Source organism: Enhydra lutris, unplaced genomic scaffold (assembly GCF_002288905.1).
Source record: "Enhydra lutris kenyoni isolate GAN:26980312 unplaced genomic scaffold, ASM228890v2 scaffoldscaffold1, whole genome shotgun sequence".
Lineage (NCBI taxonomy): Eukaryota > Metazoa > Chordata > Mammalia > Carnivora > Mustelidae > Enhydra > Enhydra lutris.
Genome location: NW_019154085.1, coordinates 3,889,333 through 3,914,529, shown reverse-complemented (window position 1 = coordinate 3,914,529; position 25,197 = coordinate 3,889,333). Strand labels below are relative to the sequence as shown.

The following is a 25,197-nucleotide window of genomic DNA, read 5'->3' as shown; positions in this document are numbered from 1 at the left end:
AAATGTACTGAAAAACCCATCTTTTTAAATATAGTTCTGGGGATCCTTCTGTGGTTAAAAGTCTCCCAACTCTTCAATTATATATGTTTTCCTAAATTTTATTCTAGCATTTTAAAAAAATTAAGTCTTCAATCTAGATAGAATTCTTCTCAGATAGATCCAGCTTTCTCTTCTGATCGATACAGGCAGGTATACCATACAGATTTTTTTAAATAATCATTTTTCTCCCACTGAACTGAAATACCACCTTTCATATATTAATTTTCTCATGATTATTTTCCACCACTCTCTGGTATGTTCTACTAATTAGTTATATGTCAATACTATTGACTGTAATGAATATTTATGATTTAGAAATACAGTACACTTCCTAGTATACGGGAAGTCCTCCTCCTCCCAACTTGGAGACAATGACCTGGTGGTTAATTGATTGGAAGCACACACTGGTGTCAGATTGAATCCTGGCTTCAAGTTACTTCACATCTCTCAGTTAACCTATCTGTAAACTGGGATGATAATATTTATTACAAACAGTTGTCATGAGGATTAAATGAAGCAAAACAAAAAAACACTTAGAAAACTTCCTGACATATTTTAAGCACTAAAAAATTAGCCTTTGCAGTTTCTTAACTGTTGTGCAACATTTCTTTTGTATGAACGTTATTGACCCTTCCCTTCAACCCAAACTCTCTGAAAGCGACTCTTGTGAGTCTAACTTCAGTTGCATTAAATGTATTTTGGGACATCTAACATTTTGGGACAATTAACATTTTTAAGATACTATGTATCACATCCTAGAATTCTGGTATGTTTAGCCTATGTTATGTTTTTAATTTATGCACTCTTAGATCTCATTGACCTTTTTTCATTTTTATTTTTTAAAGATTTTAGTTATTCAAGAGAATGCATACACAAGCAGGGGGAACAGCCAGCAGAGGGAGAGGGAGAAGCAGGCTCCCTGCTGAGCAAAGAGCCTGACCTCGTCTTGATTCCAGGACCCTGGGATCATGACCTGAGTCAAAGGCAGACATTTAACTGACTGAGCTATCCAGGCACCCCTTAGATCTCATTTAAAGTCTTCAATATGATGCTAGTTTATTTCAGATGACTTGAACATTTCTTGTTAAGTTTATTCCTAAGTTTTAAAAATTACTTTTCTTATTATTCTGATTGTAACATTTCCCCCATTTCCAGTTCTAAAGGGTTATTGCCAGTGGAGGAAAAAAACATGTCAGCTTGTTTATTCATTCTAGAATATTTTAACAGGCTCTTGTTTTTGCTGTACATATAGTTATATCATCAGCACAGAGATGTGTGTATACCTTCTTTACCAAGATTGACATTTAATATTCCATTTTCCTGTCTTTATAGTCTTGTCTTAATACTCTGTAATTGTGACAATGATGTATCCTTGTTATCACAAGAGAAGAAGTGGCAGGGTGACCGAAGGATCTCACCAGACATAAGCCCAAGACACTGATTCCTTTGCCATCAATAAAAGATGTGTCTTACCATACAGAAAGCAGGAGATTCAGCTTAGGTATGAACCCACTCATGGAAAATCCTCGTGGTTCACGTCTTCCCAGGGCAGCCTCACTACCAATGATACTGGCCAACCAGGGTGGGGGTCCCATCAGACCTTTGAGAAGCAAAGTTGCCATCTCCTGAAGCATTTCATACCTGCTATCCTCTTCCAAGTACTCTCAAGACTCTGGCTTCATCTTCCTGGCTACTGGGGACACATGACTAATAAACTCCAGGAGGATTTAAAGACAGAGGTTTAGGGGCGCCTGGGTGGCTCAGCCAGTTGAACGTCCCACTCTTGATTTCAGCTCAGGTCATGATCTCAGGGTCGTGAGATCCAGCCCCACCTCAGGCTTTGTGCTCAGTAGGGAGTCTGCTTAAGGCGCGCTCTCCCTCTCCCTCTGCCCCTCACACCCCTTCAAAAAAATAAATATATGAATAAAATAAAGTTAAAATAGATTTAAAAAAAAAGAAAGAGGTCTTTACCAACACAGAGATTGAGTAATAGGCTTTTTCTATTATCATCTCAGTTAGGAGTTTAATTTATTCACTGCATCATTTGATCATTCAACATACATTTACAAAGTTCCTGGAAACGGACACCTCTTTCAGGATTAGTCTTGAAGAAGACCAATCCCTACTTTTGAAAGATACAGAGTCTAGATGGGGAATCAGATACAGAACTAAATAACGGAACTGCCTTTTGAGAGGCTTTACAACACAAGTAGGTGTCAAGATGTGTGCAGGGTCTGGAATTTTGTCCTCCTTTCAAGCTAACAAGTGAGCTTGTTGTTTTCATAGGTGCTAAAAAAAGACATGTCTCTGGACCAGAGACAGCAACTTGATTATTGACAGCAAAAGCAGGGCTCTGAGCTTCATGCTCATTTGCGTTGGTTCCCTCACCTGCCCCGAGTCCTGGGGTGAAGCCCTGGGCCCATTGTGGTTGTCTGCACACTCAGTGGATTGTATTACAGGAGAACACCCAACTTGAGGAATTCCCTGTTTTTATAGGTAGGCAAAGCAAGCCCACTCCTTACCTGGGGAGAGACTTGACCTCGTCTAAGGTTGCTTGCTGGAAATACAACCCTGAAAGATGAGTAAAGAATGGCCAGGGTCTTGCCATCTTGCCATTTCCAGCAAGATCATGCAGGGACACCCAGGGTCCATGTAGCATAACTGCCAGAGGTATTAAGACCCCCGTAGTTTCAGGAAGCGATTTAATAATTTCTAATCGAATATATGCTCACTTTCTATTGGTTTGTTTACTTTTCCCCTGTGGCTAGCTACCTTGAGGTTTCAATAAAGCATGGTTAGTCCTTGAAGAGATTTATCATTGAAGCTATTATAATTTCCAGGGGAAAAAAAATTAAATGCAGCTGTGGCTCAAGTGGTTTGGTTAAATAAAGGAGGAACGCATTTTTTGAAAGGCAGTAATGATTTGGCGAGGTCATCGTTTAGAGAATAAATACACCTAGATTTGAAGGGTTTCTTCTACCTAACTTCCCAGTTCTATGACTTTCCACAAATGACATAACCCCTGGGCTTCCTATGTACCTTTCAGGTTATTGTCAGCATTAAAAACAAAGCTCATGAAGTCCCCTGCATACAACGGGTATTCAGTAAATGGCAGGTTCTATTATTGTTATGTTCAAACATATAAATGGTAAGTAGTTTGTTAACATCTATCTTGTGTTCTTCCTGTCATTTTGAGTTCATTAAGCAGTTCATTTATCTCTTAATTACAAGGCTGTGAATTCCCAAGGAGCATTGAATTTTAGTCATCATAATTATCTAAGTGCCTAACTCTTTTTTTCCTCCTTTGAAAGTTTCAAAGCCAACAATGTTTTAAAAAACATTTCCATAAGTCAAGCAAAGAGAAAGATCTGATATGAAGATGTATGTGTAATTTATCACTTCTTGTTTAGTTTTAATCATAAAAGTAACACATGCTCAAAATTTTTAAAAATTCTAATAATGCCAAAGAATTGAGGTAAAAGTGAAAATTTCCATTCCCCCCAATCCTATTTCCCTGAGGATAATCATTAGAGTTTGATGCGTTCCTCCAGGTTTTTCCTATGCATAGAGAGTGTAGTGTTAATTATTTCCTTCCAAAGATTGTATGAATTATGCTCAGGTGAAAGCACTATATTATTATTTCTAATCGCTAGCTTGTGGGTTTTTTTTTTATTCAAAGCAGCTTTTAGTGTATTTATGTTCATGCACAAGTTAGTCCTAAAGAAATGACAAGAAAGTCCCTACTCTTTAATGTTCTGAAAGCCCCAAATACATAGTCTTCCTTTTTCTGGAGTTTTTTATTCATGTAAATATATTTTCTCAAGCATATCGCAGTCCTCATTGTCTTTATAATCAGAATTTTTGTTCATTTCTATGAAACCAATAGAAAGATTTTTATCTTCTATTTGACTTACCTTTTGTGAGCTTTAAACTTTCCTAATACCCCCAAGAGGCAACAAAGAAAACTCCTTATGTTTGTAGAGTGCTTTATAAGTTACAAAGCTCTTCCTCAAACATGTGCCAGGCTTTCTGGTGACTCTATGATGAGGGTTAAGCATTATTATCCCAACTGACTAATAGGACAATTAAAGTAATGAAGGTTAAAAAGTGACTTGCCTCAGGTCACACAGCTAGTACAGGTCACACAGCTTGTACAACCACAAACTCAGGTCCCTCAGTTTATTAGAGAGCTCTCTGGCTCCTTTGCAGAGCAATTGTCCAGAATGAGTTGAGCCTTCACAGACATAGGACATGGCTCAAGAAATATACTCGGAATTTATAGAGGACATTCTTGATTCCTTTAATGATTCCTTTAAGTGTTTTCTTTTCATTGAAAAAATAAGCTAAGACAAGCTATATATACCTGCAGCTAATTTTTAGCTAGTTTTTTTTAAAGATGGATGTATAATTATCAGCATAAATAGAAAAAAGGCGTTGATCATTTCTATCCATGGAGACTGTATACCTCACTACTCTTTTATCAAGACAATCTTTGTGGTGATGAGTGGATTCAAAACTAACTGAACAGGAAAGGCAGGCAACTCTATTCATTTGAATTTTTTCATTCCTGGTAAGAGAAATAGCATAAGGATATGTGAGAACTGTGACTTCAATAAGATGATTAAGAAATAGGCTAGATTTTTTTTTTTTTTTTTAGAGCGGTCTTAAGTTTACCAAAAAACTGAGCGGAAAGTACAGAGAGTTCCCATCTACTCCCTTAGCCTCCCCTCACCTCTGCCAGAGAGTTTCCCCTGTCATTAGTATCTTGCATTCAGAGTGGCACGTTTGTTACAGCTGATGAATCAATAATACCTTATCATTAAAGTCTATAGAGTACGTTAGGGTTCACTCTTTGTATTACACAGTTCTGTGGGTCTTACATGCAGAGTCATATATCCACCATTACAGTCTCCTTTAGAAAAGTTTTTCTGCCCTAAAATCCCCTGTGTTCCACCTATTCATCCCTTCTTCCCTCCCTGCCCCCCAACTCTTGGCAACCACTGATCCTTTTTCTATCTCCATAGTTTTGCCATAGAGTACATAGCCTTTTAACGTTGGCTTATTTCATTTAGCAATGGTTTTAAGTTTCCTCTTTGTGTAGCTTGATAGCTCATTTCATTTTATCACTGAATAATATTCTACCATATAGATGGACCAGTTTCTTTATCCATTCAACTATTGAAGGATATTTTGGTTGCTTCTAAGTTTTGATGGTTATGAATAAAGTGGCTGTAAACTTTGTGTGCTGGTTTTGGTGTGAGCATAAGTTTCTAATTCATCTGGGTAAATACCTAGGAGCGTGATTGCTGAATAAGATGGTAGGAGCATGTTTACCTTTGTAAGAAGCTGTCAAACTATCTTCCAAAGTGGCTACACCACATGAAAGTTCCTGCTACGCCAGTTCCTCATCTTTATTTGGTATAATGTGTTTTGGATTTAATCTTTCCAACAGATGCATAGTGGTATCTCACAGTGGTTTTCATTATCATGAAAGATAATTATTTTTTAAATCTGTTAGACTCATCTTCCTACATCTAAATCAGCCTTAAGGCAAATAAATCAGCTCATGTTCAAATTAGTGGGGGGGGGGTTCCACCATAAACATATTCTTACGATTCAGTGAGGAAATACTAGGTAGAAGCCATGAAGAAAAACCATGTGCTCAGAATAGAGGGAAGGAAATAGTAAAAGGCTGGAGCTGAGAACATATTGTCAAGTAGAAATTGGCCAGTGTGTTTGGCACTGGTATGGAGCAAGGATAAAAATTATTTAACAGCAGTATTTGGGATGATAAAAGGGAAGAGAGCTAATTGGCAACCAAAAGTGTGTAGTAGATTGCAGATTGCCAATAAAAATATGAACGAAAACATTTGACTCTGCAATTGGAGACAACTGCTTCATAACCGAGAGATACCATAGAAGCAGAAATGTCAACATTTGAGCATAGTGTGGTTGTAGGTAGTTAAAACCAATGAGAAGTCAAGATTTCTCTCACTGATGTTGGGAGAAGAGCTGATATAGCAGAGGCAGGCGAAGCCCTGCCCATATCCCTTTGGGCTTCATCATTTTAGTTCAGTGTGGTGGAGTGTCAGCATTTACATTTCTCTTGCTAATGGGGCTAATGAAGACAAGAATTGGTATAGAAATAACTTATTTCCTTGGGGTGCCTGAGTGGCTCGGATGGTTACGCGTCTGCCTTCAGCTCAGGTCTTGATCTCAAGGTCCTGGGATCGAGCCCCGAGTCCAGCTCTCAGCCCAGTGGGGAGTCTACGTCTCCCTTTTGTGCTCTCTCTCTCTCTCTCTCAAGTGAATGCACAAAATCTTAAAATAATAATAATAATAAAGCAACCCCATTTCCTGAAACCCTTATGTAGATAGGTCTGTCACATGTTTTTTACTGGCTCCCAGCCCGTCTTAGCCACTGACTTGATAACACCCCCTTTCCCAGATGCCTCTTTTTCTTTGTCTCATTTACCCTCCCTCCCATAACTGTGCTTCTGCACTGGAATTCCTGGTTCAGGATCAGCTTCTGGAGGAACCCAAGCTCAGACAGTTGTTGGTTACATGTTTCTTTAGAACCCCACTGGTTACTACGGTCTCTCTCATTCAAGCCTGCCCCGAACCTTCCCCCTGGATCTGTCCAGGGACCTGTTGCCCTCATCCTGCAGTTGCCGAGTCACTGCGGCCAGGAAACAACACCGGGTCCTTCCCGCACAATGCAGAGGAGGCTAATTAAATACGGTGTTAATGCTTCCTCGTGTTTGCACTTTAAAGGGGATTCTTGGAGAAAGAACTCAAAGGAGTGAGTGTCTAGTTGGGAATTCTGACTCTGTGCCACCTGGATGGAGGAGATTCTTTTGAGCAAGACCTCTCTTCCTTTACCTCTGATTCTGGTACTCCTTGGACCATTTGGGAGAAAAAAAGCAGATGAACTTGTCCCTCTTTAGTGATGAGTCAAAATTAGAAATTAGATGGAAGGGCAGGAGAAGAGGAAATTGAAGGAAAGCCAAAGAATTCAGCAGAAAGCAGCAGCAAGAACAAAACAGCATATTTACTAATTCTAAGACACCTTTTTGTCAGCATTTTAATCTCCGAGATGAAATGGCATCGTGTAATCAATAGCATCTCTTACTTACTGTGGCAAACACGATGCCATTGTCATTGCCTGTGATGTGAAATTGGGTCACAGCTCTTCATGTTGTTGCCACTTCAGTTGAATGATGTGCACTGTTGGCGTAGCATGTGTTGAGTTTAATTGCTGTTTAAAGTGCTGTCAATATAATAGTGCTTTAGGATTGAAACAAACAGTATCACGTATGCAGAACGGGGTGGGAACAGATCAGCAGGGTATAAATTTGATATTTGTTAAGCAAATTATTTGTCACTGGATAGATGATCCTAAATTCCATATTTTCATGGAAAATAACAGTAAAGTGCTTTATAGGATGTAAGAAAGGAAGAAAGATGTACATGGGCAGAAGTTGTGTAATATTTTATTAGTGAGATTCATGCAGAAGGATTGCCTATCACACACAAAGCAACAGTGGCAAGAGAAATTGCCAAATTCCTCACAATAGGTGAACGAAATCTCAGTGTGGCAGGAAGCTAGAGTAAATGAATCATGCATGGCAAGGAATTATCTTGAAGAGGTATGATATCCATTTATCAGAAATTTCCTGCTGACTTGGAACAGAATGCACTTGACGTCCAGCGTGACGCCATTGCCGAAAAAGTTCAATATGTGTTCAATCAAAGAAGCGATGCCTGAGATGGGAATTTGCTTTCTTTGAGGAGACTTAGAATTACACTGTCGATGCAAACAGATCTTTAAAGGGATTAAGAGTATGAGTTGGATTTATGACAAGCACTGTGTCACTGAAATCTTATACCTGCCAATTGCTGAAGTTACTGCCATATTTAACTTAATTTAAGCAATGTCCAAGAAGAAGAACTTCTTCAAGGATATTACTGGGAGTGGACCAAAAGGGTATGGATAATGTTTGAGTGGATAGAGGACTGGTTAGAAGGCTTTTGGAAGAGACATCTAGAACCTACCATATTTTCTAGTCCTCAGTGACTTTATGGACATGTCTCTGAGCCATTAAATAATAATTTCTTCTAAATGCATAGTGATATGGTTGTTAATCATGATGACATGACTAGGCCAGTACAGTCCCTCCATGTTTCTGTCAGCAAACCATTTGAGGACCACTTGCAGAAGGAGTGTGACCCCTGGTTCTTGCCTGAGAATTTTCTATTAAGAACTTCTGGTAAGATCAAGAAAGCGATAATATCAAAACTTACAGGATGGAGACAGTAGGTCTGCACACTTCAAAGAAATACTAGCTCATTGACATTCTTGATGTCCCAGAAGACATTATTTTATGGAAAAATATGAATTCCAATGAGTCTAATTTGAAAAGAGTTTCAGAAAATTTGAATTCTAAGTATGTGCAGGAGTTTCAGGAATACATTAACCAATTTACTTCACAGGTATTTACCCTTTTTATATATGCATAGTACTGCTATGTGATTTTAAATTTTATATCTCCATAGAAATAAATCCCACCCTTTCAGTAAGTATAAGATAAAAATTCCAAGTGATAAAAGGCATTATGTCATAGTTTATATTTTTGCTTCAAAGCTAAGAGCATCATTAAAGTTCAGTTCATGGAAATGGAAGGTTTGACTCACTAGCAATATATAAGTCTGTGTGTGACAGCACCACAAGGAGAAAAATCCATGGAATAGATTTCAATATACCTCTTTCAATAACTTATAAAATCAATCAGGAAAAAAATCCACAAGGATGCAGAAATTTGAACAAAACAATGAACAAACGGGTTAATGAACCTGTATAAGACATTTGCACCAAACAGACTTTGCGTTCTCCATGAGCTTATGAAAGGTCCGGAACCTGGGCCACAGAGCAAGTCTCAGTGGTTGAACTCACTCAGAACATCTATTCTGATGAGAATGTTTAAATCTATTAAACATTAATAATGGTTAATGGTTAAGGGGGGGTCTGGGTGGCTCAGTCGGCTAAGCACCTGATTCTGGTATTGGCTCAGGTCATGGTCTCAGGGTCATTAAGATGGAGCCGTACATCAGGCTCCGTGCTGGGCATGGAGCCTGCTTAAGATTCTCTCTCTCCCTCTCCCTCTGCCCGTAATGCCCCACTCAAGCACTCTCTCTCTAAAATAAAATAAATAAATAAAATCATTTTTTAAAAATTGGTCAAAAAAACAGAGAAGTAGAAAACCCCTATGTTTGGAAATTAACCATTACATTTCTAAATAAGACTTAGGATGAATTTAAAACTCTGATGGAAGTTAAATGTTAGATAAGGGAGAAAATGTTACCAATATGCACACAAGATATGATTTGTGTATGTAGAAAATTCAAGAGAGTCTACAGATAAATTGTTAGAATTGTTAAGAGATATTAAAAACACATTAGAGTCAGTAAGAGTTTAGCAAATTTTCTAGTTTCAAAATCAATATATGGGTGTCAAATATATTTCTACATGCCAGCAAAAACAATTAAGAAAGAAAGACACTATTTATTCTGTTGTCAAAATACCAATTATATGGAAATAAACCTAACAAAAAATGTGTAAGATCCCCATAGATAATTATAATGCTTAATAGAGAGACATTAGAGAAGACCCCAATAAATGGATTAAAATGCAATTATAAACATGCCAAGTCCCCCAAACGTATCTAAAGACAGAGTGCCATTCAGATTCTCAGCATGGTTATAGACATGTGCAGGCTGACAAGCTTGTCTTCAAGTTTATGTGGAAATGCAAAGAAATTTATTCTAGTTGACATCAAAATTTATTATAAAGGTCTAGTAATTAAAATAAGCTGTTGACAAAACAGAGATAGAATTCTAAGATGGAATGGAGTCCAGAAGCAAACCCATCCACATGTGGACCTTGACTTATGAAAGAAGTGGCCCAACAGAGCCTGATGAAAGAACAGAATGTTCAATAAATATCGTCAGAGCTGTGTACCCATACAGAAAATGTGAAAAGAACCACTCACTATTCCCAAGCTCCACGTGAGGTATAGCGAAAGACATCACTATAAAGACTTAGCAGGAAAAAAAACACAAACCTCTATGACTGCAGGTTGGGGAAAGATTTTGTAAGTCATAAAAAGCACTAACCAAAAAAAAAAAAAAAAGCACTAACCATAAAGGGAAGAACTAATAAATTTGACTTCACTAAAATAGAAACTTCTACTCATTGCCATTTGGGAAAAGACAAGCCACAGGGCAGAAAATATAAGTACTACACATACATGAGACAAGACAGACACACAACAGAAAATGTATAGTTTTCCTCTCTCGGGTGTTCTCGCCTCCTACCAACTCACACTCAGGGGTGTTTTGTTTTGTTTTGTTTTGTTTAGGTTTGGTTTTGGTTTTGGCTGCTTTTTTTTTTTTTTTGAGGTTCATATACATGGTAACTGAAAGGTGAACATGAGTACATCTTTAATATTTACAAAAATAAAAAGCACTAATTTGGTTTTGAATATAAGGATCAATTTTCTGTAAGCAGTTTTTGTCTCATACATTTAAGGGAGGGACTAAGTTAGGGAAAATGCGCAAAAAAGGTAAAAAGATAGCCTAGATGAACACGATGGTGCTGTGTGCTCTGGACAAGGGAGAAAAATGAATAGTTTAACCTTCTAAGACATGAGGGGAAGCTGAATCTGAAAGGGAAGGTAAACAGTGCAAGTAGAAAAGGAAAATGAAAATGTGCACAACGGAGCTGAGAACTATAGAAAGATGGTATCTGAATGATCATGGAAAAGCTCCTACAATGGTGAGAAAAACAAGGACAAATAATGGTGATTCTTGGGGTCTTAGACGAACTCCAGATCTTGGACGGGAGGGAAGAGGAGTTTTCAAATTTACACAAGGAACAGAGCCTCCAAAGGAGCCCCAGAAGAAACTGTTTATTTTTAACAATGGAATATTTACAAAATAAGGGCAAAATGAGAAGACTTCGTTTTTCTTGGGAAGTTGAATAGAAGGTATATGGAAAACATCAGTAGCTAGGAAAATTAACAACAGGAACAAATTCTAACTAGAGAGAATCTGAAATTGTCAGCATGCAGAAATGGGAAATTTGGTATCTCTGCTTAATAAAAAGGATCATTTTAATTTCTGTACCTTACGAGCTTCTGTCAATTCAATTTTATTTTTTGGAGCTTTCTGATTTAAGAGGGAAAATAGAGTTGTGAAGGCTGTAGACTATGGAAGAGCAGGAACTCAGAAACTTGGTGTTGATTCCCTCGTTTTACGAATAGAAGTCCTAAGTAATGTGCATCCTCGAATAAAATTGTGGCAGCAATTTTATTAACAGAACGTTATTTATTTATTAACAGAACATTAACAGAACGTCATAAAAATGTTTACAACCTCATTTCTTCCCTTGAAAGACCCTTTAGTTTGTCAATCTGTATATACTCCTCCTTTCGATTCATTGCTAATTTTCTGCTTTATGGGTCGTTATTTTATTGTTTCTCTTACTGACCCGTTTGACCATTTCATAGGTTATTAGCATGTCTTTCAGAGAGGAGAGGACAGGAGAGGGGAGGGAAACTAAATAAATGTGTTTGTCTACACTTACTAAGCTTCCTGTTTACTCCGGCTTGGAAAGGCTCAATTAACAAAGACATTTAACACTACTGACTAAAAGGATGGTGGTGTTGGGATTAGCCCTACAAACCAAGACAACTGAAACACCTACAGGGTCTTGGCAGGTGAGGTAAATTAGTGCCTGAGGTTTTCAGTGCTGGACATGATGGCAGCTGTGGGCAGTACCTGCTCCTCCTGAAGGGATTACAATATGTGATTTACACAGCACAACTAGCGCCTAAATTAAACCCGCAGGCTGCCAGTTTCCAATGTCTGCGCCATTTGCATGGGTAATAAAAAATGTATATGCTTAGATGTGAGAAAAATATTGTTGCTGAAATGTGTGTAGCCTCGCTCTAGTAAATTCGTATAGTTATAAGCTAGTCGACATAAGCAACACCAAACAGGGACCAAAAGAATGCTTTAAGTATACCATCAAGTACAGAGTTAATAAGTGAACAGCTGGGACCACCCTGGTTCCTAATACTTTACAAAGAAGTAACTCTTTTACCTAAAACCTATCCTAAGCCTAAAATAAATGGATCCTCCCGAGTGTGTGTTCAGGGCCTTTTCTACAGAGGTGTTCAAGAATTATTTTTAATTTACTCCGCAGGAGTTTCACAATCCAGGTTTCTGTGGCTTTAGAAGACATTGTTGAAACAAATCCCAAATAATTTCACATATTTTTTGAGGGATTATTTTTTCTTTATGAGTAGTGATGTTTTCATATGATGTTTATATTTAAGCTTTTGTGTTTGTTTTTGCTCACTTTTTTCTAGGGGAAATTTCATGGCAATCCAATGCACGTAGCTGTGGTTATTTCACACTGTTTAAGGGAAGAGAGGAGAATATTGGCTGCAGCCAATATGCCCGTTCAGGTAATATTTTCTGAACTTGTGGTCTTGTTATCTCCTTGAACTCAATTTTTCTGAAACAAATTCTTATCTTCTTCCCAGCCGTTACCTATGTTAATGTTGCCACTATCCTCCAGTACACTTGGAATCCAGGTCTTTGAGTAATTCCTTTTCTCTGCCTTCATACTGAGATAATTAGCAAGGCTTTCTGGAGTTTGTTTCTGGAATCCTATCTATACATTCTTTTCTGTTTTTGTTGGTTACACTCTGGTCCGTGGCCTTACAGTACCAGTTGAGGAATGAAGTTCTCTGCCCCCTGGCTGAAGTCCCAGCTCCATGTGGACTTTGCTTCCCTCAGCGTGATTATCCTCAGGGACTGATCTTCGTCAAAACCTTCTATGGCAGGGCGCCTGGGTGGCTCAGTGGTTAAAGCCTCTGCCTTCGGCTCAGGTCATGATCTCAGGGTCCTGGGATCGAGTCCCGCATTGGGCTCTCTGCTCAGCAGGGAGCCTGCCTCCTCCTCCTGTCTCTCTCTGCCTGCCTCCCTGCCTACTTGTGATCTGTCTGTCAAATAAAAAAAACAACAACAAAAAAAAAACAACAAAAAAAAACCTTCTATGGCTCTGGACTTCCTACTCCCCACCACCCTGAAACTATACACACAAAATTTTATCTGATAGAAATTCTATAAATACTTGCTTGTTGATTGTTTCAATGTACTTGGCCCTGCCCTTTTTAGATTATATTTTGTCATACTATCCTCAGTGAATTCAGAGCCCCCATCAAAGTAAGACTAATAGAGGGAATCAACTAAGTCCTTGGGAATACTTTTTCAGTTAGTCCTTATAAAAAGGAAGAGTATGTAAATAATCAATTTCTAGATGATGTTCTCCATAACTTAGTAAATCATATACTATATGTATATCAATACTATATTTATTTTTAAAGGTCCCAGAAAATTATCTTTTTTTGAGCTGTTAAAATATTTAGACTTAGCTATTTTCACATTATGGCTGTTTTTGGAGAAATATGGAATTTTAATAATTTGTTCTTATTTTTTAGATAAAGGATAATATTTTTAATTTAAAATATAAGGTATAGTGCTTCTACAGTAAATTTAGTTTGATTCAGTACATTTTGGGTAAAAATTAAGATGCTATTACTACTAACATATGATTTCTCATATATATATTCTCAGCTATCCTTTTCTATATCCCTCTTTTCCCCAGTCATTTTAGTGTGTGTGTGTGGGGGGTTGTCTTCAAATATCAGGTATCAGTCAAATTAGAAACTACATACAATCTGCCAGTACAACATAGTACCACGAGAGAAGCACTGGTGTGTAAACTTTAAAACCTCAAACCAATATACAAATATATGGGAGCATATATATGGGTGGGGGAGTTGTAACTACTTTTCCTATCTGAAGGATGTGGTGTAGTTGGAAGAACACGTGACTGTAGCCGAGCACATTGGTTCTGCTTGCCGTTGCACCCCTGGTTTGCGCAGTCAGGTCATCAGGCTTTCTAAACCGCATCTCTTTACCCAACTCTAAGGCAAAGGGGTTGCCGACATTCTCTCATTTCAGTGTCTATGTGGCTTGATATCTAAGGAGCACATCAGTGTCTCTATATCTAAGGAACACTCAATGTTAGATTATTTGAATGGCCAAGAAATGGTGCATGGAAAGGTTGGTTAGCGTTTCTATTTGACTTGGCTAATATTTTTAGATATTCTTTAGTGAACAACCTTTGTTCCAGTGTAGAAGTAAATCTCATCCCAGCAGAGTCAACATCCCTAATTCTGGATTTAAGTCCAATTTAATGTAGCTTCACTATACTCATTTTTAAATTACATGTATTCATTTTAGGGAATTTCAAAAGTAACAAAGGTCTGTTATAGAAAATTAGGAAAGTTTAAGCCATAAAATCATCTGTAATTTCACTTACCTATTGATAATGTTTTGGTGTGTGTGTTCTTCCAATCATATGTACTTGAGTTTACACGTCTATGCATATACCCATATGTATATATATATATATACATATATATGTATATATATATATATCTGTAAGGAAGAGGGCTCATAAATGTATGGTGTTTTTATAACTTGCTCTATTTCTTAACAACTTAATGCTACTTTAAATGTCATTAAATATTTTTTCTAAAGTATTCTTTTTAATGGCTGTATAGTATTCCATACCCTATAACTCCAAGCCTCAGTTCAAAGTGTACCATATATACTACATTTATCATAAGCTTGTTTTATTAACATCACTGAAATTTCAAACATTCTTTCCCCAGGGTCCTCTGGAGAAATCCTTACAAAGTTCTTCAGTTTCAGAAAGGCAGAGGAATGTGGAACACAAAGTGGCTGCCATTAAAAATAGTGTACAGGTGAGTGATCTCACAGAAACCTAGCAAGGCTAACTGTGGCCCCCAGACATCTAACTGCGCCCAAAGTTAGCTCTTACAGAAATCACAGGACAATCTGATAATAAAATAACCCTCTCTCACGCACTGTGTTCATATTAGAAAAGATTTCTTGGGGGGAAGCTTTTCAGCTTCAGTTGACTAGAGACTGGGCCTACCCACCAAGCTCCAAGCCTCTAAACCTTTACACTGTAAATCTCTGCGTCTTCATCTGTAAACGTGAGGATGACCACCATCACAGGATTGCTGGGAAGGACTGCATGGGATAGTCTAAGATAAGCCGTTAGCCCAGATCTTGGCACGTAGTACCTGTTATGAGCAGAGAGACATCACCAGGTTTGGAGAGAAGAGCAAAGTGAAATCTCAAAATAAAAACAAATAGGACATATAGAGGAAGCATAGATATTTCTCTAAGAAGCAGAGAAGGGATAAAAATGTAGACTGAATTGCCGTAAACCACAGCAGATTAGAATAGGGACTTTAAGTGAAAAGATAATTGGTACATTCATGCAGAGTTGTATGGAACTAAAAGGGAAAAGGTATCCATAGTCTCCAGCCGAAAAAGACATTTGTAACATCATTTGGAACTAAATAAGAAATAACAGGCAAGATGCTGCAAGATTACCAAATGATCAGGAAGAGCAAATGGAAAAGCAGATTTAGCCTAGTTCTTGTTCTTCGGTGCTATTCAGCCTTCATGGCCATTAGCCTTTAGAAATGTGGGCTCTGCAAGCTTGGGCCAGCCCATGACTGGAGGCCAGAAGCACCAAACAGTGTCCTTTGAAAGACTGATGATGATGTTTTGCTGACACGCTTAATTAGAACAACAGAGTGAGTGTGTTTTCTCTTGTAAAAAGATGACAGAACAAGACACCAAGTACTTAGAGGACCTGCAGGATGAATTCGACTACAGGTACAAAACAATTCAGACAATGGGTAAGTTTTCACTTCGTTTTTAATTCCACTTAGGACATAAAGACGACATGACTGGGATTTCCCTTCATACTGACCGAGTTGATAAATTGATCTGTTTCCCTGAGGGAAGTGCTCTTGCTTTCGTCCTGAAGAGAGAGTGCAGGGGAGGAATGTTTTGCTTCCTCCCTTTCTCCCCATATAAATGTATGGTTTTTTATCAACCAATTCAAAATAAATTGTAAAGCTCATGAGAAATCATTCCTACTTGGGGACACATCTCCAAACACTAAAAACATTCTCCTGTAGAATCAAAATATCATTATCACGACTAAGAAAAGTAATGATAGTTGCCTAGTATAATCGGGAAATTACTAACATCATACTTACATGGATTTTTTAAATATAATTTTTAAGATCATCTGGCTGGCTCAGTCGATAGAGCCCACAACTCTTGATCTCAGTTCATGAGTTCAAGCTCTACACTGCTTTTAAATAAGATTTTAAAAATTGTAAGTAGAAATGTGATTCACTATAGGAAATTTGGAAAAAAGAAAAGGGAATTAAGAAACAAAATAAAAAATCATTAAAAATTCCACTATCTGCTGAGAAACAAAATGTTAGTATATCTCCTTCCATCCTTTTTCCTATACATTTAAATACATACATATCTATTTATTTACAAAAAAACCCCTGAAATAATCCTTTACATAGTTTTGTGTATTGCATTCTTAAGTTTTATAAGTATTTTCTCATATCATAAAAAATCTCCAAAGACATAACTTCAGTAATTGTATAAATGTAAAAATGTAAGGAAACTGCAATTGATTGACTATATCTTTGTGATTAGACATTGAGTTCATTTACAAGTAGATTTTTTTTTTAAATGGGAAGAAAAGGAGAAGAAATGGAAAGAAAGAATGAGAATATTTACAAGGTCTAAAATTTATAAGTAACAGGATTGATCTTTTGAAGTGTGTTGCCATTCCTGGGACAGAGAAATTCCAATTAGATCGAGATTAGCTAATAGGATTGTACCAATGTTCATTTGCTGGCTATGATAATTGCACTATGCTTATGTAAGATACTAGAAGAAGCCAGAGAAAGGGCAGATGGGAACTCTACTCTTTTTGCAACTCTTTTGTAATTCTAAACTTATTTAAAAATAATTTTTAAAAACAATTGGGATAGAAATATTTTATTTTCAGAAGCATCTTTAACTATTGAAATGTTAGCTTAATATTTACCTAGAAGGAAGTGTGGATGATTGTGACCAAGTGCTTAACATTCACCTCAGATTTAAAAGGAAGGATATTAGGTTAGGAATCTTGCTTGGTGTAGGTGAGGGGTGATGTGCTCTCCTGGCATCTTCAGGATGTACTGACTCCCGTGAAATGATATTTAAAATGTTCATAGTTGCGGAACACCTGGGTGGCTCAGTCAGTTAAGTGACCAACTCTTGATTTTGGCTTAGATCATGATCTTGGGGTCATGAGACTGAGCCCCGCATTGGGCTCAGCACTCAGAGCAGAGTCAGCTTGTCCCTCTCCCCTCCCATCTCTCCCTTCCCATGCTCTCTCTCTCTCCAATAAATAATAATCCTTAATAATAAGGATTAATAGGGGCACCTGGGTGGCTCAGTGGGTTAAAGCCTCTGCCTTCGACTCAGGTCATGATCCCAGGGTCCTGGGATCGAGCCCCGCATCAGGCTCTCTGCTCAACGGGGAGCCTGCTTCCCCCCTCTCTCTCTCTGCCTGCCTCTCTGCCTACTTGTGATCTCTCTCTGTCAAATAAATAAATAAAATCTTTTTAAAAAATAAAAATAATAATAATAAGGATTAATAATTTAATCCTTAATCCTTAATCCTTTAATAATCCTTAAATGTTCATAGTTGCTTCTGTGTAGAATTTTTCCCTTCAGAAAAATGGCACAAACATGGGTTCCTCAGATTATCAGAGGGGTCTGTGATCCTAAAAAGGTTTAGCTGCCAATTTCACCAAGCACTAAAGTCCATTGAAAGTCGTCTCACCCCAAATCTCATATGTGAACCATCAATTTAAGAAGTAAAATATAAACAAATACATTAAACAATAAAATCACTTTGGACTTAACATATGACAATTAGAGTCACATTACTATGATCAGTGCTCATGAGCATTACGAAGAATAAAAATGCTCATTCTGTCACTAACATCAACAAGTATTTATTTGGTTGACTTTAAGTGAAATGAAATGTTTTAAGTGAAATAAAAGACACATGGGAAACAAGTTATATCTTGCTGGTGAAGACTGAAAATTATTAGCTAATGAAGTTTTGAGTTTATAGAAGGCTATATGAGCCAGATTTTACTGCATGTGGGATCCAGGAATTTGCAAATTTGTGAATTAATACAACCAGGAATGATTTCCCAGAGATCAGGGCTGTTTTGCGGAGAAGTTTGGCCCAGTGTTGTTTTGGGGCCTCTCTTTCCCAGTTACTCAAGCCAGAGCAGCATTTCTGACCTTCATTCTTCATAGACAGGAGGGTTGGTATAAATAATCACTTGCTATGTACCAGTAAAGTTAAAGATTCAAGTTAAAATACACAACGTTTATTCTATATCTCCCATTTAAGAGGATAAACCATTGGGGTTTTTTTTCAGTCAGAGGTTTTTCTTTGCAATTCTTTCCTACTTCTAGTGTTACTGTGAGGCAAGCCCATACTGCAAAAGAAAAAAAAAGGGGGGGGAGCAAAAGATTGAGTCTTTATTAGTTCATGAGAGTAAATGGATACAACTGCAACCCTTCCAGGCAGTTTTTTGTAATTCCTGGTGAAAAAGTAGAGCGGGAACAGTAGGTAAAGGGATCCAGAGGAATCAAATATGATTTTATAATGGGCACAAAGAAGGCCCTCTTCCTACTTAGCCCAACTAGCTAGGGTTATTGTCCGTGTAGAGGTATCTAAAAAGGAATGCATTTCAAAAACCTTTTTAGCCCTCTCCCTACCCCAAACAGGAGCATGGTGTGAAGACTGGTCTTCTGTCAAGGTCTGTAAGATAGAGATATCCTCCCTGGCTTGCTTGGAGGTGATCCTCCTGGCAGATGAGCAAACAGGGACATGTTCCAGGCTCTTCCACAAGGGCCACATTTTGTCTCTCATATTCGTGGGACTTAAGGATGGGGATTGCAGGAGTCTTGGTTTTTGGGGCAGAGAGCTTCGCCTTGGAGAGGGCTCAAAATCTCATCTCTTTTCCTTCACAGACCAGGGGGACAAGAACAACGCCCTCATGAATCAGGAAGTTTTAACTCTACAAGAAATGCTTAACAGTCTCGACTTCAAGAGAAAGGTTAGTGAAGAACGTTAACTTGGCCTTGCCCACTGTTCTTTTCCTATATCTGCTCCCACTGAAAAGAATCAAGCTCTTGGATTCATTCAGGCCTATTTAAGCTGAAAGATAAACGGCGGTGTTTCTAGGAAGAGTGCCACACTGTTGGTCGCGCTTCCGTTCCCAAGCTTTCGAAGCCGGGCTTCTTGCTTCATGTAGTTCATGCAGTGCATTCCCTGTAGCGACCGTTAATTTCAAGGCGAACATCTTACCCCGTTTTTACTTGCCCCTATTTCAGACATGACCATTTTAGTTTCTGTACTTAATATGCTGATATGGGTTCTACTACAGGTAGAATTAAAATATTGCTTGGCAGGCACTAAAAGTTTATTAGAAAAATCAGTGTTCCAGTTTCCACTCTGAAAAATGACCTGAGGCTACATAATTGAATAGATTTCAGGATAGTTCATCGACAACCGAACATATTCAATCTAACCTCCTTTCAAGGAGCAGAGAAAGCTTTTTCTGGCTCAATGAAATATTTTAAAAGAGGGGAATCATTTCTATTTCAACTTTCTATCTCTCTGTGAAATAAATGCAACTGAAATTTGAGCGGCCACTGGTAAGTCAAGAGTTCATTTCTAGAAGCTCAGCTGCATTTGCTGTGTAGGAATTTGTGTGAGCACAAATAAATGTAGAATTTACTTTCACCCACATTATAAACTTCAACAGTTAGAAATCAGGTTTCTAAAATGCAAATAATTACTCCAAGATAGGCTTAATGCATTTATGCATAATAAATCTATGCTCTATGTTTTGTGCATGCTAAGAAATGCTTAGAAATAAGATTTTAAGACAGAAGGAACTTCAGAAATTATTTGGTCCAGTCACCTCATTGTATAGATCAGAAGACCAAGTTCCAGCAAAGTTAAGTGGTTTATCCCAATTCACATAGCTTGTCACAAAACCAGATAAGAATTCACACCTTCTAATCCTTAGGCCTTTAAAAATTAAACTTCTCCACTATGCCTTCCTCAACCCAGATAAATTACTTTTTTTAAGGATTTTATGTATTTATTTGACAGAGAGACAGTGAGAGAGGAAACAGAAGCAGGGGGAGTAGGAGAGGGAGAAGCAGGCTTCCTGCCATGTAGGGATCCCGATGTGGGGCTCGATCAAGGACCCTGGGATCATGATCCGAGCTGAAGGCAGATGCTTAACGACTGAGTCACCCAGGCACCCCCAGATAAAGTCCTTAAAAAACTAACATAGAAAGGCTTTAATTTTAATCAGTACATTTTAGAATAAATGCATATATTTCTAAGAATATAAATTTAATTTATGTCTTTTTGAAAAGTGGAGATATGGCTGTATGACTAGAAGATTCAGTAATGTCACAGGAGTTATAAGTTCGATGTACTTGAAATTACATTAGATGAGATTAAATGATATTATGGGATAGTATGAGATTGTTAGCTGTGATCATGTGGCTTCCTTTAATAATATTATTTAATTATAATAATTTCAAATTGAGGGGCTCCTGGGTGGCTCAGTGCGTGAAGCCTCTGCCTTCAGCTCAGGTCATGATCTCAGGGTCCTGGGATGGAGCCCCACATTGGGCTCTCTGCTCAGCAGGGAGCCTGTTTCCCCCTCTCTCTCTGCCTGCCTCTCTGCCTACTTTGTGATCTCTGTCCATCAAATAAATAAATAAAATCTTTAAAAAGATTTTTCAAATCGAAAGTTGGAAAAGGCAGTGCTCTGATAAATAGAAGGTAGTATTTGATAAAATATTTGGTGAGAATGTTAACCTAGCCTTTATCCCCCAGGTCTGACAAATAATTTCGTGGGCTATGAGTGACTTTGGTTGCATCTCATGAAAATCTTTTCAGTAGTTATCTTTGTTTTTAGGAAGTGCTCAGTAAGATGACCCAAATCGTCAAGGAGACAGACGCGTTGGTGAGCAGCGCGCTGATGGAGGAACTGCGGGACTGGCAGAGGCGGCAGCAGGTCGCCTGCATTGGGGGGCCGCTGCACAACGGGCTCGACCAGCTGCAGAACTGGTACAACGAACTGACTTTAGTTTCTCGTGAAAACCACAGGAAGTACAAAGCTTCAGTGTCGCTCAGCCAGAGAAGGCAGGCTGAGCCCAAAACATCATTCATTCAGCTTATCGATGGTTTATTAGCAGCTGGGAACTGCCGTTGAGAACAAAGAGATGCATATGTATGTTTACTTTTATTCCCTTGGGGCCAAAAATAAAGCATCTCTAGAAATCTATAGCATGCATGCGAATTGCTTAATTCTCTCGCATAATATATTAACCTTAAAAGAGTCCAGTGAATTTTTGAAACCAAGCAATGAACACAGCTTTCTATAAGGACATAAGAAACGCTAGCTTCAAAAGCTTGAGAAAAGATATCTCAGTTTTTAAAGGCGTATCTTAATTTTTTTTAAGTATTTTTTTATTTATTTAACAGACAGAGGTCACAAGTAGGCAGAGAGGCAGGCAGAGAGAGAGGGGGAAGCAGGCTCCCTGCTGAGCAGAGAGCCCGATGTGGGGCTCCATCCCAGGACCCTGAGACCATGACCTGAGCGGAAGGCAGAGGCTTAACCCACTGAGCCACCCAGGTGCCCCTTTAAAGGCGTATCTTAAGAAGTTGGAGTTAAACATTAGTTTTGTGTTTTCAGTACAGTGATTTATTTTTGTATTTAAATGAAAAATCTCAAGTGGCTTCTACTCCACGACATTCCCTACGTGTGCACGTGTGCAATCCTATGGTTCCTATCCCTTATATTACAAGAGAAAATGTGGGTAGGGTTTTCCTCATCAATGCAAAATAAAAGTATTTGATTGAAGGAACACTTAGAAAAAAATAATGAAAAAGAAGGAAAACGTTCAGTTGAAATCTAAAATGCTTTCAAAGGGCACAAGTCAATACGGTGGAAATCTGTCCTAACTGGGGCCACTTGCGATGTGAGCTCTGCCCTGCGGGGCCTGCTTCTCAAGAACAGTAAGGACTGGGCTCTTTCTAAAACCTACTGATGGTGCTTGGGGAGATGCTTTGATTCTCTAACCTCACTGTAATAATAAGCAGTAATATACATAATAAAAATAAAATATAATGCTAAACATAAAATAATCAAAATAATAAACAACAAAGGAAGCAGTCAAGAACTTGGCCCCTGAACGTGCTTACAGCAAAAGCAGTGGCAGTGGGCAGTGGGCAGTGGGCAGTGGGCAGGTCTTCCCACAGGACTATGTGGGGAGTAAACTTTTAGTAGAAAGAGCTGCCGTCGGGGCCCGATGGACTTACCAAGTCTGTCCAGACATCCCACCGCCTCTCCAGTTGACGGTCGCTTGGGTGTCCGTTACAGACTGTATCTTGCCTAGACTTCGGGCCCAAGTCCCCACCTCCACTTCTGAGGTGATATCACCACATAGTGAGTCAGACTCTGAGCCCATACGTTTCTCCAGACAGATAATTTTTGGTTAATACTTGGGATTTGTAAAACACACATTGGAAGAGGGAGTCCATTTCTTATTGTTTTTTTTTTTCTCTAGTATTCTTACATCTAACACTCCTCACATCATGTACCTTTAAAGTTTTAAATTTGTTCTTTTTTACCCATTAATGAGGGTCACATTAATTAACGAGTACCACATCGTTAACATCTATATGCTTAACAGACTTTTAAACAAACATTAAAAGGGATTCGGTTCCTGATGTTGACAAAATTTTATGAATGATGTCTATAACTACGGGTATAAGTGACAAAACATTGGAAATGTTTTCCATTTCCTATGGGCCATGCATCTTAGAGGGAAAAATGGATTAGGGAAGTAAACATAAAGAACTGCCACTAACCTTTAATGAAATTAAGTGAATGATTCTCTTAATCGAATAATTATTGAATAATGTATTGCTTGCTAATGTGGTTAACAGTTAAACTGGTGGATTGGTGGGGGGCTGTCCACTGATGGTCCTTTGCTGTTCAATAGCTTTACGCTGTTGGCAGAAAGTCTGTTCCAGCTCAGAAGGCAACTGGAGAAATTAGAGGAACAGTCGACTAAAATGACATACGAAGGGGACCCCATTCCCATGCAAAGAGCACATCTGCTACAAAGAGTCACCTTCCTGATCTACAACCTTTTTAAGAAGTAAGTCAATTTAAATGCATCACAGCAGCCTCAGTCCTGTGGAGCTGCAAGGACGCGCTGGCTGGGGTTTCGGTGTTAAGGGGAAGGAAGGTGGGGACGTGTTGAACAGTGAGCCTCAGGGTAGAGTGACTAAAGCTTCGGAGAGTTCCAGAAACATTTCTGCTCTTCGCTATTTATTCAGCACTTCTCTCAAAAACTGACTCAGTTTTCTACGTGCCAAGGACGACATCCAGCTGAAGTTCATTTTTCACATTTTAGAAAAGACGATTTCAGTGATTTCTTCTTAAGTACATATCCAAGAAAGTAAGGGTAGAGGCCATGTTTATGTGTATAAGCTCAGCTAAAGAAAAAAAAAAAAAAAGAACAGTACCACGTACCAGAAATTCTAATATCCAGTTCAAAGATGGCATGAAATTAACTTTTTACTTTCTATTTAGTATGATAAAAATAGGTTTTATTCTCGGCTCAAGTATAACAACTAATTACTTACTGTCGTTTATTAAGAGACAATCTTTAGTCATTTTTTCCATCTCCTGGTAATTATTTATGAGAAGTCTTTGGAAAGATTTGAGCTTAACAGAGGTTTGAATATCTTATAAGTGTAGAAAATTTGGATTTTTTAAGAGGACAGCATCCTGTTTCTCTGTGGTTTTCAGCCTGTCGATATTTTCAATGCTTTCAAATGACGTGCTTTATTTCCTTTTAATCTAGCTCATTTGTGGTTGAACGACAGCCATGCATGCCGACCCACCCCCAGAGACCGATGGTGCTTAAAACTCTTATTCAGTTCACTGTCAAGCTAAGGTAGGCAGAATGTGCTCTATCTTTTCCTTTGCGGAGCCACAGCCACTGCATAAATAAGACCAATTTCTCACAGCTCTTCTGTGTTAAGCGCCTCCTGCATGCCCAGCACTGAGCTATGGTAGATACCCTCAGCAATGTTAATATGAGGGCCCTGCTTGGAAAGAACATGACAGGAAAAATGAGGACATGAAGGATATCAGCATGAGAGGATGGAATCGCAGTGTCCGGCATCATGGGCTCGGTTGCTGGAAAGACTAACTTGGGAGAAGGCTAGAGAGTCTGGAGAAGTCTTTGTGGTCTCTCGGAGGAAGGACCTTGGGGGAGGAACAGAGAGGCAAGGAGAGTGGGACTGTAGGAGAGTGAGACTACAGAAATAATGACTTCCTGGGTCTGTTTTGCAAGATGTGCAACAGGGAGAAGTAGAATTGAGTAGACGGGGGACAGAATATGGAAGGCTTTGAATATCTTACCCAGGAAATAAAAGTGGCACGTTCTTCGCCTGTGATTGCCCAGCAACTAGTTTATAGGATTTTCCACGAAAACTCTCAATGCTGTAATCTTCCATGTGTCCTACTATGTACCTGATTTAAAGATCTCTGACTTTTGTGCGATTATTGCTTTGTCTATGCATTTGATCCTTTTCATTAGCATGTAACCAAAACGTATCATTTTCCCTAATGACACTCAAAATCATGAATTTGAGCTTGAACTTTCAAAGATTTTCATCATACATCAATCTCTAAGGCCCTCAAGCTTTAAATTCCTAATCACTGAGTCACCTTTGACCAGGACAAGAGGTGATGATGCTGTGGTAGATAGTGATCAAGGGCCCCACGATAGGTTCCTGATCCCCTATCACTATCAGAACTTTATTTTTATTTTTTTTATTTTATTAATCTCCATTTTATTGAGATGTAATTGACATACAGGACTATAGAAATTAAAGCTGTACAGCGGAATGACTTGGCTTACATAAACTGCAAAATGATTACTACAGAAAGTTTAGTTAACATCGTCACCTCAGAACTCCATTTTTAA

At 38.4% G+C, this 25,197-nt stretch overlaps 1 protein-coding gene across 1 annotated transcript in view; it reads left to right on the top strand.

Annotated features, from left to right (window-relative positions):
* Positions 1-25,197, top strand: part of LOC111141082 (signal transducer and activator of transcription 4) — a 91,171-nt gene that overhangs the window by 40,482 nt on the left and 25,492 nt on the right. The window contains exons 4-10 of the mRNA XM_022493418.1: positions 12,471-12,569; positions 14,850-14,942; positions 15,836-15,914; positions 19,132-19,217; positions 21,105-21,256; positions 23,197-23,355; positions 24,067-24,159. Of these exons, the coding sequence (XP_022349126.1) occupies positions 12,471-12,569; positions 14,850-14,942; positions 15,836-15,914; positions 19,132-19,217; positions 21,105-21,256; positions 23,197-23,355; positions 24,067-24,159 (761 nt within the window). The remainder of the gene's footprint in view (positions 1-12,470; positions 12,570-14,849; positions 14,943-15,835; positions 15,915-19,131; positions 19,218-21,104; positions 21,257-23,196; positions 23,356-24,066; positions 24,160-25,197) is intronic.